This window comes from Stenella coeruleoalba, assembly GCF_951394435.1.
Source record: "Stenella coeruleoalba genome assembly, chromosome: 4".
Classification (NCBI taxonomy): Eukaryota; Metazoa; Chordata; class Mammalia; order Artiodactyla; family Delphinidae; genus Stenella; species Stenella coeruleoalba.
In genome coordinates this window covers 51,122,822-51,135,608 of record NC_137149.1, presented here as the reverse complement: position 1 = coordinate 51,135,608, position 12,787 = coordinate 51,122,822, and the positions used below count along the sequence as shown (strand labels likewise).

Sequence of the window (12,787 nt, the reverse complement as noted above, 5' to 3'; positions counted from 1 at the left end):
CACACTCAGAGCTTTCGGTCCTATTTAGAATTCATTATCGTTTTATTTTCAATGTTTTTATTTATGACAGGTGATGATTTAAGAAATAGAAATAAACATTAGTAGCTTAAAAAACCATGTTAAATATGTAAGAACGTGTGGTTCATTCATCCACAGGTTCAGCAAATATTTGTAGGGTACCTACTGTGTGCCAGGCCCTGTACCCAACATTCATCCGAGAGGGAAGCAACCCTCTGCCCAGGTGAGAGCCGTGATAGTGGTCAGGGAATGGCTGGCTTTGGGGATTTACTTCTAGTGGGGGACGCGGAGCCGCCTCCCGCCGGGAGAGCAGTAATCCTGCGGTCAGCAGCTCGGCCGCCACGAGCGCGGGGTCCGGGGGCTGCGCGGGGCCCAGGGGCTTCGTGGCGCTCTCCTAGGCCGGCTCGGCTCCGGCTGCGGCCCGGCACCGACCGCGGCTCCTCCTCCCCTTCCTCCCGCGGAGGCTGACGTTGAGTCAACAGCGCGGGCGGCCGCAGGAGGCGGCGGCGCGGCGGCTTGGAGGCGCCGGGCCCTCTCGGGGCCGCGCGGGGCCCGGGTGGAGGAGGCGACGGCGGCGGCGCGGCGGGAGGAGGAGGGCGCAGAGGAGGAGGGTGGCGTCCATGAGGCCGGCCCGTGCCTGGAGGAGGAGGCCATGAACGGCGACCGGACCGAGAGCGACTGGCAGGGGCTGGTGAGCGAGGTGAGGCCGAGGCGCCGGCCGGGCGGGATGGGCCGGACCGAGCGGTCCCCAGCCCCGAGCCCGCGCCCCCCGGGTGGCCGAGCCGGGCGGGGACTCGCGGGGGACGCGCACCCCGCGGCCTCGGCTGGCTGCTCTCATGCGCCCCTCCAGGTGCGCCGTTCCTCCCGCCCTTTGCGGTCTGCCCGGGCGCCACTTTCTTCCAGGCCAGCTGGTGCCAGCCTTTGGGGAGGGGCCTTCCCTCCGGGCAGGGCTGGGCACTGGATTGGCGAGAGGAGAGCGGGGATCCGGGAGTGGGAGCCAAGCCCCACCTGCCTTCTCGGTTGCCGCTGTTTTGGAGCCAAGCGATTGGACGCCCAGTGCTGAAGCGGAAAGGTGGTGCCAGGGGGAAATCCGGGTTCTGGGGCCACGGCCGGGCCAGGTGGAATCACCTGCAGCGGAGCTTTGTGGGGGAGGGGAGTTCCATAGGGTCCTCCGTAGCCTTCGTTCATTCAGTTATTCAATTAAGTCAACACGTTTACCGTGGGCCTTCTGTGTGTAAGGTGGCGCGCCGTTTATCAAAGGAGTGAAACACTGGTGCAGAAGTCATTCGATTTGTGGAAGCAGAGAATACCGTGCCTTCCCCCCCACCCCCGCCCCCCGGCCCAGCGATTTTGTCAGAAACACCCCTGGGGTCGGCTTTTGGACTCCTATGCTATTCCCTCTTCAGCCCACCCTAAGAATGGTTTGGCCTGGGAGGGGCTGCCTGACTTCTCCAGGTGAGAGAGAGTGCTGGTGTCTCCCCCTCACAGGTAAATTGTTCGTCCTGACTTAACCACCATTTGTGATGGCGTTAGCCACTTACCCAGCTGTGCCGACCACGCCCCGGAAATTCTCCATTCTCTCCCTCCTGAGAACCATCCCCGTCCCCAAGGCCAGCTTGGGCCTCCGTTTTCTTACTTCTATACGCACAATGCAGGGTGTAATGGTTTGCTGGCTTCCTTCCCACGTTGGGTGCTGGAAGGGAAACGTTGTACCGTCTTTCTCCTTTCACCATTTCCTGGGCCTCCAGGTCAGTCTGATAACAGTACTTAATGTCCAGTGTATGCAAAGCGTTGTATTTCTGAAGGGGAATGGGGAATGGACTGTCACAGCTTCTCCCCAAGTTCAGTTTGTTCCCTCTTGATCTGTATGTAATAACTGGACAGTATTATGATATGTTGTCATGCAGCCTGTCCCCATCTCCTCTGTCAGGCTTTATGTTAAGGGACAGATCCTCTGGGGATCTTTTCTCTTGGCTCGTCAAGAATCATACCCAGTGGTCAAGGAGGCTGGAGGTGGTTCTTCATGGAAGTCCAGTGCTGGGCTCTGAAATAGCAGAATGTTCACTACTCCAGCAAATACTTGTCGAATGCCTATTAGGAGTCAGGTACATTGCTCGGTATTTTGGGATACAATGGCCAGGAAGACAGATGACCCCTTCTGCCCTCAAAGAACTCCTGAAGCATATGGTATAGTGTGGAAGGAGAGTCACACCATAAACACTAAGAGAATCCTAAAGGGTGGACTGGGAAGGATGGGAAACCAAAGAAGGAAGTTCTTATTGGCATGGCTGTCCCTGGACCGAGGGTGCCTCTGTCTTGCCCTGACCACACAGTATTGCAGTCTAATGGTCTCCCCACTAGGCTGTGTATTTTATTTGGCTTTGTCCCAGGTGCCTACACGCTGAGCTCCATACGCAGCAGGTGCTCAAAAAATGCTTGTAGAATAAGTCAAGATCTGGATATGGGTCTTTCCGTAGTTGTCCTGCCTATCCCAGCTCTGTATCTCCAGAGTAATGCTGTCTTGCCTTCAGACATTCATTAAAGCTTAGGACGCAGAGGGCACACAGCTCGGGGCTGTGGGATGTGAAAATGAATGCAAGGCGCTTCCCACCTTCATAAGAGCTAACGGCCATTCCTCAAGTCCATCCTTCATATTTAACATTTACACAGCCTCATACTCACAATGGTATAAGGTAGGAATTATTTCTTATCTTACAGATAAGGAAACTGTGGCCCAAACATGCTAAGGAACTCGCTCAGAGCCTCACATCTGGAGGGGGCAGAAGTTGAACCCTGGTGCTTGACTCCAGAGCTTGGGATCATTAGGCCACACTTTGTATCTTTTTTTTTTTTTTTTTTTTTTTTGCGGTACGCGGGCCTCTCACTGTTGTGGCCTCTCCCGTTGCGGAGCACAGGCTCCGGACGCGCAGGCTCAGCGGCCATGGCTCACGGGCCCAGCCGCTCTGCAGCATGTGGGATCTTCCCGGACCGGGGCACGAACCCGTGTCCCCTGCATCGGCAGGCGGACTCTCAACCACTGTGCCACCAGGGAAGCCCCACAGTTTGTATCTTAATCACCAGTTCATCTGTGTGTATCTTCCCCTAGACAGCAGATTCTCAAAGGAGGGGTCTATGTCTTATTCATCTTTGAATCCTCAGCAACTGGATCATTGTTGCTCAGAGGACGATTTACAGATCATCAGAGTCATTTTGGGAGCAAAGAGTAAAAAGAGTCACTTGGCATTTGGGGGAAAAAATACAAGTTTCTGGGTCTCTCCTCAAATCCACAGTAGTGCACTGAATTGTGTTCTTCCCCCCATGGATACATCTAAGTCCTAACGTCCCAGTAGCTATAATAAGCCCTTATTTGGAAACAGGGTCTTTGCAGATATAATCAAGCTAAGGAACTCAAAATGAGATCATCCTGGATTTAGGATGGGCCCTAAATCTAATGATTAGTGTTCTTATGAGAAAGTAGAGATAGATTTGAGACACAGAGATACAAGGGAGAAGCCTATGGGGAAGCAGAGACACACAGAGAGGAAGTCCATGTGAAGAGGCAGAAACTGGAGATGGGCAGCCAAGGGATGCCAAGGGTTGCCAGCAGCCACCAGAAGCTGGGAGAGACTTGGAATAGATTCTCCCTCAGAGCCTGCGGAAGGAACCAATCCTGCTGACACCTTGATTTTGGACTTCTGGCCTCCACAACTGTGAGAGAATACATTTCTGTGTTACAGGCTGCCCAGTTTGTAGTGATTTGCTGTGGCAACCACAGGAAACGAATTCCCTTACTTCATGAAAGTGCCTGGGGGTGTAGCCCCAAATCTACTTTTGTTGCAAAGGGAGCTCACCAGGGGATTCCCCTGCACACTCAAGGTCAGTTGCCTGGGCTTCCGTGGGCGTGGAGAAATCGTGTTGGCCCTAGGCAAGTAGGATTCAAGGAAGAGAATGGTCTGTGGCTAGTGGCGTTTGAAAGTGACTTTGGAAGCCAGTGGAAGGAACTGGGGAAGGCATCACCACACATGTGACCTGGGTCAAATGGACTCCAGTCTGTTTCTACAGAAGTCCCCGGTTCTACCTCCCACCCTGGGTCCACACTCCATGGCCCTTCCTGCCCAGAGCCCTGTGCTCTCTTTCAATCAGTTTGCTTCCTCGGCTTGCCTCTAGGAAGCAGTTTTCATTTAAATGATCCTATAGAAATCAGTTTTATTTTCACATTTTTAGCGTAACAAGCTGAAATTACAGCCTTCTCTCAGGTCGTAAAGTAAACATGGCCATGCATGTAAAAGGGGTGTGGCTTCTGTTCTATTCTGGAAATTAAATGTCTGGGGAGGGGGAAGCATTCCTCTCATCACCACCTGAGGTGATCTTTCAAATCAGGGGGAAATCTTGAAACACAGTCGTGCAGACAATCCGTAACTTTATTTCTAAGATAAAAATCCTGGTCATCCTCAGCCTACTGCCCTGTGATAAACCATGACTAATTCAGTTTCACTACTTGAATTTTGGTGAATTAATTAGATAGCAATCGGTCCTGTATTCCGTGAGCATGCTGTATGCAGTGAGTGACTAGGAGGCAGATATAGAAGATGGTTAAGCCTGGGCCTCTGCCCGAAGTAGAGCCGCTGACATTTGCGGAGGGAAGCTGAACAGGCCTGCAGTCTGAGCCTGTGGATAAGGGCGCAGCTTTGGGTCTTGTTTGTTGACTGAGAACTGAGAGTAAGTCTTGGCTGTACTTCTTTCTCGGTGCAAAACCCAACCCAGGCAGGTTCAGCTCAAAGGGAATTTATCAGCTGATATTGTGGGTTGAATTGTGTCCCCGAAAAGATATATTCAAGTCCTAACGTCCTCCCCCCAATACCTGTGACTATGACCCTATTTGGAAACAGAATCTTGCAGATGTTCTCAAGATGAGGTCATTTGAGTGGGTTCCTAATCCAATGACCAGTGTCCTTATAAGAAGAGGGAAATTAGGCTGCAGAGGTGCACGAAGGGAAGACGATGTGAAGACACAGAGGAAGGAAGGCCGGGTGATGACAGAGGCAGAGATTGGAGTTATGCTACCACAAGCCAAGGAAAGCCAAAGATGGCTGGCAGCTACCAGAAGCTAGGAGGAGGCAAGGAAGGGTCTTCCCCTAGAGTCTTATTAGGGATCCTGGCCCTATCGACACTTTGATTTTGAGCCTCTGACCTCCAGGACTATCAGAAATTAATTTCTATTGTTTCAGAAAACAATTTCTATTGTTCTAATAGAAATTAATTTCTATTGTTTCAGGCCACCCAGTTTATGCAGTTTGTAACAGCAGCCTCCAGCAAACTAACATAGCTGCCGTGACTAATCATTCCAAGATAGGGGTGGTGTGGGGCACAGCTGGATTCAGTGCTCAAACAGATGCTTTCTCTCCATCTTAGGCTCTGCTTGGGGCCTGACTTCAGTCTCAGCCTCCCACCCTCTCAAGCTCAAGTCCAGAGGGGAAGACAGAAACTCTTTTGCAGGAGACCCCATAGAACCCCAGGAATCACTCCCTTTGCACCCACTTAGATCCCCCACCTGCCCTGGAGGAAGTTACTCAGGAGCCCGGCGACCTGTCTCAGGCCTGCAGTTGTGCACGGGGCCCTGCCCAGGCCACATGGACTGAGAGTGGGTCGGGGGGTGGGAACAATTGCCAGAAGAAGGGGAATGGGTGTTGAGAGAATCACCGTGCCATGCAACTTCTCCGAGCCTCATTTTTCTCATCTTTAAACAGGATCGTAAAGCACCTACTCGTAGGTGCTCTAATTTGAGGATCCAGGGAAATCATGCTCGTTCGTGTTTTGCTGTCTTCCTGGCAAGCAGTAAATGTTCGGCAAACATTAGTACAGTGAGGGTGGAGCTCAGGGCACAAACTCAGGTGTTCACAAACTGAAAACTTTATTTTGCTCTAACACCTTAATTATGATTACAAACTCCCCTTGTAAGGCGGTGGGGGGGAACGTAATCTGGATTGGAATCGCACCTCTGCCTGAACTTGTATTTGAGTTCGAGGGGTGGTAAGCAGTACTCAGCCACTGGCAGGGGTGATGGGGTAGGGGGCACACAACTGGTCTGGGCTGTTTTTGTTTAGCCACACTCTCCTCATTTCAGTCTAGCATCTGGTCATTGGTCACTGTCAGTCACTGTTGTGTCTGCCCTTGTTCCCCTCTTCTGGCCCTTTGGTGTCTGTACCAGACCCATGCTACTTTGGGTGAATGAAGAACAAGGTGACCTACTGCTACTTCACTACTCTGGGCATGGGGGGCTTTGCTCCCTTGCCCAAGGTGGGGGAATTCAGTCGTGTTCTGCTGTCTCTGAATCACTCCTGAGCTGAGGGAAACTTTGAGAAACCATGGTGCAATTTTCCGCATAGACACACCACACCACACGAGGCTGGGACTGGGGAATTGGGGATTATTTTTTACTTCCTAAGAAAGAAGCGTATATTTTTTAGGGTAAAGTCTAAGCCACTTAACAAAGATACCTACTCCCAAAATATAGTGGTTTCAGTGAGGTAGATATTTAGGTCTCTTTCGTGTCATAGTGTGGTGGTCCAGGCTGGGAGAGCAGCCCTGCTCCATGAGTCATTTAAGAACCCAGGTTTCTCCCATCTTGTTTCTCTACTGTTTCTTAGGGGATGGTCCTCAACTGTATAGTTAAAGCTAGGTTGTTGCCATGTTCTGTCCCAGTCCATGGAAAGGGGAAGGAGAGAAAGGGGAAGTCCAGGGCAAAGGGCTTTTCTTTAATTAGGGATGACTAGAGAGCTATACGTATCACTTCTCGCATCCCATTTGTCTGAGTGTAGTCACATGGCCACATGTAGCTGCAAGAGAGGCTAGGAAATGTCATCTTAAGCTGGGTATGCCCAACTTAAATTTGGGAGGGTTCTATTAAAAAGTTAGAAAGGTATACAGGACAGGAAAAACACAAACTTATAAAGGGAAAAAAAGGATAAATTGGACTTTATCAAAATAAAAAATGTCTGCTCTTTGAAATACTCTGTTAAAAAAAATGAAAAGACAAGCCACAGATGAGAAATTTTGTGCAGAACACATATCTTATATCCAGAATATACAAAGAACTCTCATAAAACAATAGTAAGAAAACAATCTAATTTTAAAAATGGGCAAAAGAGTTAAATAGACACTGCACTAAAGAAGAGATTCAGATGGTAAATAAGCACATGAACAGATACGCAGCATCGTCAGCCGTAAGGAAAATGTAAGTTAAAGCCACAATAAGATGCCACAACGAATCTGTTAGAATGGAAAACAGACACAGAAAGAAAAAAATGGGAAAACCAAGTGCTGATAAGGATGCAGAGTGACTGGAAGTCTCCTACGTTGCTAGAGGAATAAAAAATGGTACAACCACTTTTGAAAACAGTTTTTCAAGTTCTCATAAAGTCAAACCTACACTAAACCCAACAGCCCAGCAATCCTACTCATAGGTGTTGACCCAAGAGAAATGAAGACACGTGTCCACACAAAATCCTGTATGTGAATGTTTATAGCAGTTTTATTTATAATTGCTGAAAACTGGAAACACAACAGTGTCCACTAACTGGCACGTGGATAAATTGCTACATCCACATCATAGAATCCTGCTTAGCATTAAGATGGAACAGACTACTGATGCATGCAGAAACATGTCAAGTGAAAGCAGGCAGAGACTCAAATGCACTGACTGTAAGATTCCACTTATATGAAATTCTTGAAAAGCCACAACGGAAAGGACAGAAAAACCAATCAGTGGTTGCCAGAGCCTGGACTGAGTGAACAGATTGACTGCAGGGGAACACGAGGGAGCTTTTTAGAGTGATGGACATAGTCTATGCCTTGATTGAGTTGATGGCTACATGATTGTATAAGTTTGTTAAAATCCATAGATCTGTACACCTCAAAAGGGTGATTTTTTTTCTCTACGTAAATTATACCTCAGTAAACTTAAGTCTTTAAAAAGGGGCGGAATGGATATTGAAGACAGTCATCACTATAGAGAGCTTTACTCTTTACCTCTCTGATTCCCCAACTCATCAGGTTTCCGTCAAAACTAGCCACGGCCCCTACATCTCAGTCCCACTGTCCTTACTCCACTCTCCTGACACCAGGCTGATAAAGTGTTCATTCTTAGACATTCAATGATAACCAGGCTCTCTTTCCTTGCACTCTGTCTGCCTTTTCCTCAAATTTGGAGATCTTTTCTAGTCTTTTGGAGAGTCATGGGGGAGGGAGTTATGGGGAGACTCTTCTTTGCTCTGGTATCTTCTGGTGAAGGACAAGGCCTTCAAAACTGAAAAGCCAGTCACTTTGCTACCAGTGTTCTGCTGAGCACTCTCTTCCTTGGAGAAGGCAAAATGTCTGGCTTTTAAAAGGGAGAGAGAGGGGCTTCCCTGGTGGAGCAGTGGTTAAGAATCCACCCGCCAATGCAGGGGACGCAGGTTCGAGCTCTGGTCCGGGAAGATCCCACATGCCATGGAGCAACTAAGCCTGTGCACCACAACTACTGAGCCTGTGCTCTAGAGCCCGCGAGCCACAACTGCTGAGTCTGCATGCCACAACTACTGAAGCCCGTGTGCCTAGAGCCCGTGCTCTGCAACAAGAGAAGCCACTGCAATGAGAAGTCTGCACACCGCAATGAAGGGTAGCCCCCGCTCTCTGCAACTAGAGAAAGCCCGCGTGCAGCAACGAAGGCCCAATGCAGCCAAAAATAAAATAAATAAATTTATTTTAAAAATAAATAAATAAATAAATAATAAAAGGGAGAGGGATATGTGGAGAGTAACAGGGTAGGAGTTATAGGAATTTGAGGCAAGGTAAATAGAGTACCATTTAATATTTCAAAGCATTATTCACATTCATAATACTAAATGAAAAAAATAGTGCAAAATAATGAACAATATATCTTAGATACATATATAGGCAGTTGGTGAAGGTGAAGAAGTGGGGAAAAGCTTCTTAGAAGAAGTAGAACTGGGTCCCTCCGCTTTGGCTGAAGAGAGCGTGGTGGTGGTGACAGGAAGCAGGCCTGAGCACTGGACTGGTGGTTGGCCTTTGAGGAAATGCTCCAGATAAAGCCTGAAACTAGTGGGTTGAGGTATAGCAGAAATGGCGGTTGGATAGCCAGGGTAGACCAGATGGTGAACAACTTCAAAAGCAAGACAGAAGGGTGTACTCTAATGTAGCTGGTAATAGCCTCTGAAAGTTTTTTTAGCTAGAGTGTAAGTTGATGAAAGTACTTGGGAAAGATTCATTTCCACTGAACTCAGTAATCACCGAGCCTTTGTCATTCACAAGGCACTGTGCCAGGCAGCGGGAATATAAAGACAAATTTGGTAGCTCTCCCAGGAGTCAGGGAAAGACAAGTGAAGATGAGCTACCAGTAATCTAGTCTCTTCTCTGTCACCATCAATATTCCCAATTACCTCTATTGCACCTGGGTCATACCACTTATCATATGGTTCTTTGATAAACCCTTGACTTCTCTCTCTCTCCACTGGGCCCAAAAGATCTTGAACTCCTTGAGGGTAGGGACCACATGTTATTAATTTGTGACCTTAACGCTTCACACTGTACCTTGCCCTTTGCAGGTACTCAGTGAGTGTCGAATATGTGAATGCTTGACTATTTGAATAAATGAAGTGATAAGGAGTTATGGCATCAGTGGAGAGAGAGAAAAAGGGATGGCTATGAGACAGATTTTAAAGGAAGACCCATACAGGATTTCATAGCCAATTGGATCGGGAAGATGCAATAGCGTGAGTCCAAGATGACCCTCGAAGTGTGGCTGGAGAGTGGTGGTGATGGGTCTGACAGAGGGTTGGGGGTGACTGAGTCTGGTGAGAAGAGGACAAGTTCTGCTTAGAGCTCCGCATTGTTCAGAGTTTCCTAGGAGCGCTTGAACTCTTGCGAGGCAAGCTTAGTGCTTCCTGGGAACATTTTTGATGAGCAGCTATCTTCATAGTGGCAGGCTAATTTTAGAGTAAGTTTATTAAAATTAGCATGTGGGGGAAAGTGAGCACAACTGCTATTTTTAAGTAATGGGATTCATGTTCTCTCCTGTGCAGGGAAATTCGCATATGTGCTTCTAAAATTGACAATTGCTACTCTTATCATGTTAAAAAAATTAATTTAGTGACTTTCACATTGAATAAAATACATTGGCTGAAGATAAGAAGAGGACTTTGGCTAGTCCCTGAATGAAAATGACCAGAGTGAGCAACGTTTCTTACCCACTGCCTGGTTTTCCACCAATAAAACCATAGCGGGGCTTTGGGTGCCTCCTGGCAGAGGACTTTGCTTAGTTGAGAGTCTGCATCTCTTTCTGGTCCTTCAGGTAAAAGGGCACCGGTGGTAGGGGACACCTGGTCCCCAAGGAACACAAACCTTTGGCAGATTTTTTATTTTGCAGTCTTCTCATCTTCATTTCACTTCTTCTAGGCTACTCTGTTTCCATTACCTTATGGTATTTTTATTGTAATGAACATCTTACATTTGTTCAAAATATCATATCTTCTTCAAGCCAATATACCTTCTATATGACTAGCCTATTAAACTACCTTAAAAAAGATACTTCACCAGGACCTCTTACTCAGAAGCCTTCAGTGGCTCCCCATTACTGGGTATTCAAGGCCTGCCCCAAGCTGGCCTATCTTTCTAGCCTTACGCCTCGTTTTCCCTCATAAATTGGTTGTTCCAGCCAAACTGATCTGTTCCGCATTCTGACTTCTACTTTATTATCCTGACCTCATCTGGGTGGGCCTTCCACTTCTTCCCTGACCACAGCCTTCACCAGTCCTTCAAGATGGAATAGACACCAACATCCTTCATAAAATCATCCATGACCACCCAAGCTTGAAGTGAGCTCTTCCTCCTGTTGCCTTATGTAGTGTAGCTTACAAACCACTCATGTAGAATTTCCATGCTCCCTGAGAAAGGAAAGGACCTTCTCTTTGTGTGGATCTTAACTCCTACACAAATTAGTGAGCTCCTAAGGGGAGGGACCATGACCACCTGTGTTGGGGTAGGAGACAGGAGTTCTAGAATGATGAGGCTTCGCGCTATGACTCAAGAGGTGCAGGACCTGAGTGAGGATACTGAGAGAACATCCCCCAAATGACCTAGTTCTGGCCCATTTGCAGGGCCTCGACTTTGATTTCACATTCTCATTTATGGGAAGAGAATCTTGGACGTGCCTGCCCACCTATAGTTTACTAGTGACAGACACACAGGTGGGGGGTCAGTGATGTCAGGATGGATCCATCACTGTGATAGGTTGGTCGGTTGGCGTAAAAGAAGAATGAGGCACAGCCCGGAGGTATTTCAGTGGGACAGGTGGATAGCAAAGAAGAAGGTCAACTATGTTGTGTTGTGTTGTGTTGTGTTGCACACAACTATGTTGTATGCATAGCCTTGTGCTTTGCAAGGAAGTTCATTTGGATTGGGGGATTGAGGAAGGTTCTTGATGACGGTAGCACTTGGGCCAGGAAGGTTAGGCAGGACTTCTGCAAGTGGAAATGTAAAGGAAAGGTGTTCTAGGCAGAAGGAATGGAGATAGCAAAAGTGCATAGATGGCAAAATACAGGGCTTGTTTGGGAAATCCCAGATGTGTTTCTGTGATTGGAGACACACAGTGGGGCATCAGCTGATGATTGTTAGGCTGACCTTGAATGCCCGGTTAGCTGTCTAGAGAGTGCTGGGGTCCTGAGTGGCCTTCATTCTAGAGGCAACTCAAAGGGCATGACTGTACGCTTTGAACAGGGAGAAGCTGCCTGGGGATGAGGGCTGAGCAGGACCCAGGAGGCCCCCTGTACCTGCACCTGTCCCTCTGTGCCCTTGTCCTCCTCCACTCTCAACCCGCCTGAGCCTGCCTTCCACCCCACGTTTACTCCTGAAAATGCTCTTGCCAAGGCCGCCCAAGACCAGCCTCCTACTTGCCACATACGGCAGTCTTTCTTCAGTCCTCTACCTACTTGACACCTGGCTGTGCAGCCTCTGACGCTCCGCTGTTCTCCCCCTACACGCTGGGCTTTGCATCCCTCCACAGGGCTACTGGACGTGTCCCCCAGGCACCTCGCACTCGGCGTGCCCTGAACTGAATTTACCCTCCCTCTGTCTTCAGCCCTTCCCATCTCTCTTCCCTTCTTCTATCCCATAGTGAATGACATCACTGTGGAATCTGCCTTGATTCTTCTTCCCAACTTACCCCACACCCATCTAATTATCTACAAAGACCCATATTTTCTGCTTTGGTACAAGTCCTTAATAAGGGCTCTGTGTCACCTTTCCTACTATGCCACCATGGCCCAGGTTCTCATCCACTCTTCCCAGAATATCTGCATAAAGACCCTCTAAGATCTTCTTTATTCCCTGCAGTTACTTGAGTTGTCATTCCAAGTGCTGAAATGATTTACCACTCCTTTGCCTAAAGCCCCCGATGGCTTTCCAGGGCCCACAGAGTGAAAGCCATTCCTCAGGTGGCCTCCAAGGGCCTGCTCTCTCCTCATCTTCAGTAACTCCTCTGTACCCCTTATGCTACCGCCTCCCTCACGCTCTATAGAATTCCTGTTACCAGATCATTCCGTACCCTGAGACATCTCTAAGCCTTTGCTTGTGTCCAAAGATGATCTCCTACTCACACTTCACAGCCCAGCTCAGATGTCATAGCCTCCACTTGGGTTTCCTACCTTTTGTGGGTCTCAAGAGATCGGGACGTGGATGGTATATTTCAGTTGGGAAGCCAGCGTGGGGCCTTGTG

The 12,787-nt window shown here is 48.5% G+C and overlaps 1 protein-coding gene across 4 annotated transcripts in view; it reads left to right on the top strand.

Annotated features, from left to right (window-relative positions):
* The first annotated feature begins 621 nt into the window (after positions 1-621).
* The window catches only part of CCDC149 (coiled-coil domain containing 149), a 96,715-nt gene continuing 84,549 nt past the window's right edge, over positions 622-12,787 (top strand). For 3 of the 4 annotated variants that reach the window (XM_079919652.1, XM_079919649.1, XM_079919653.1), the window contains exon 1: positions 622-718. In XM_079919652.1, the coding sequence (XP_079775778.1) occupies positions 671-718 (48 nt within the window). In that variant the 5' untranslated portion in view covers positions 622-670. The remainder of the gene's footprint in view (positions 719-12,787) is intronic. The other variant, XM_079919650.1, reaches the window with a different exon arrangement.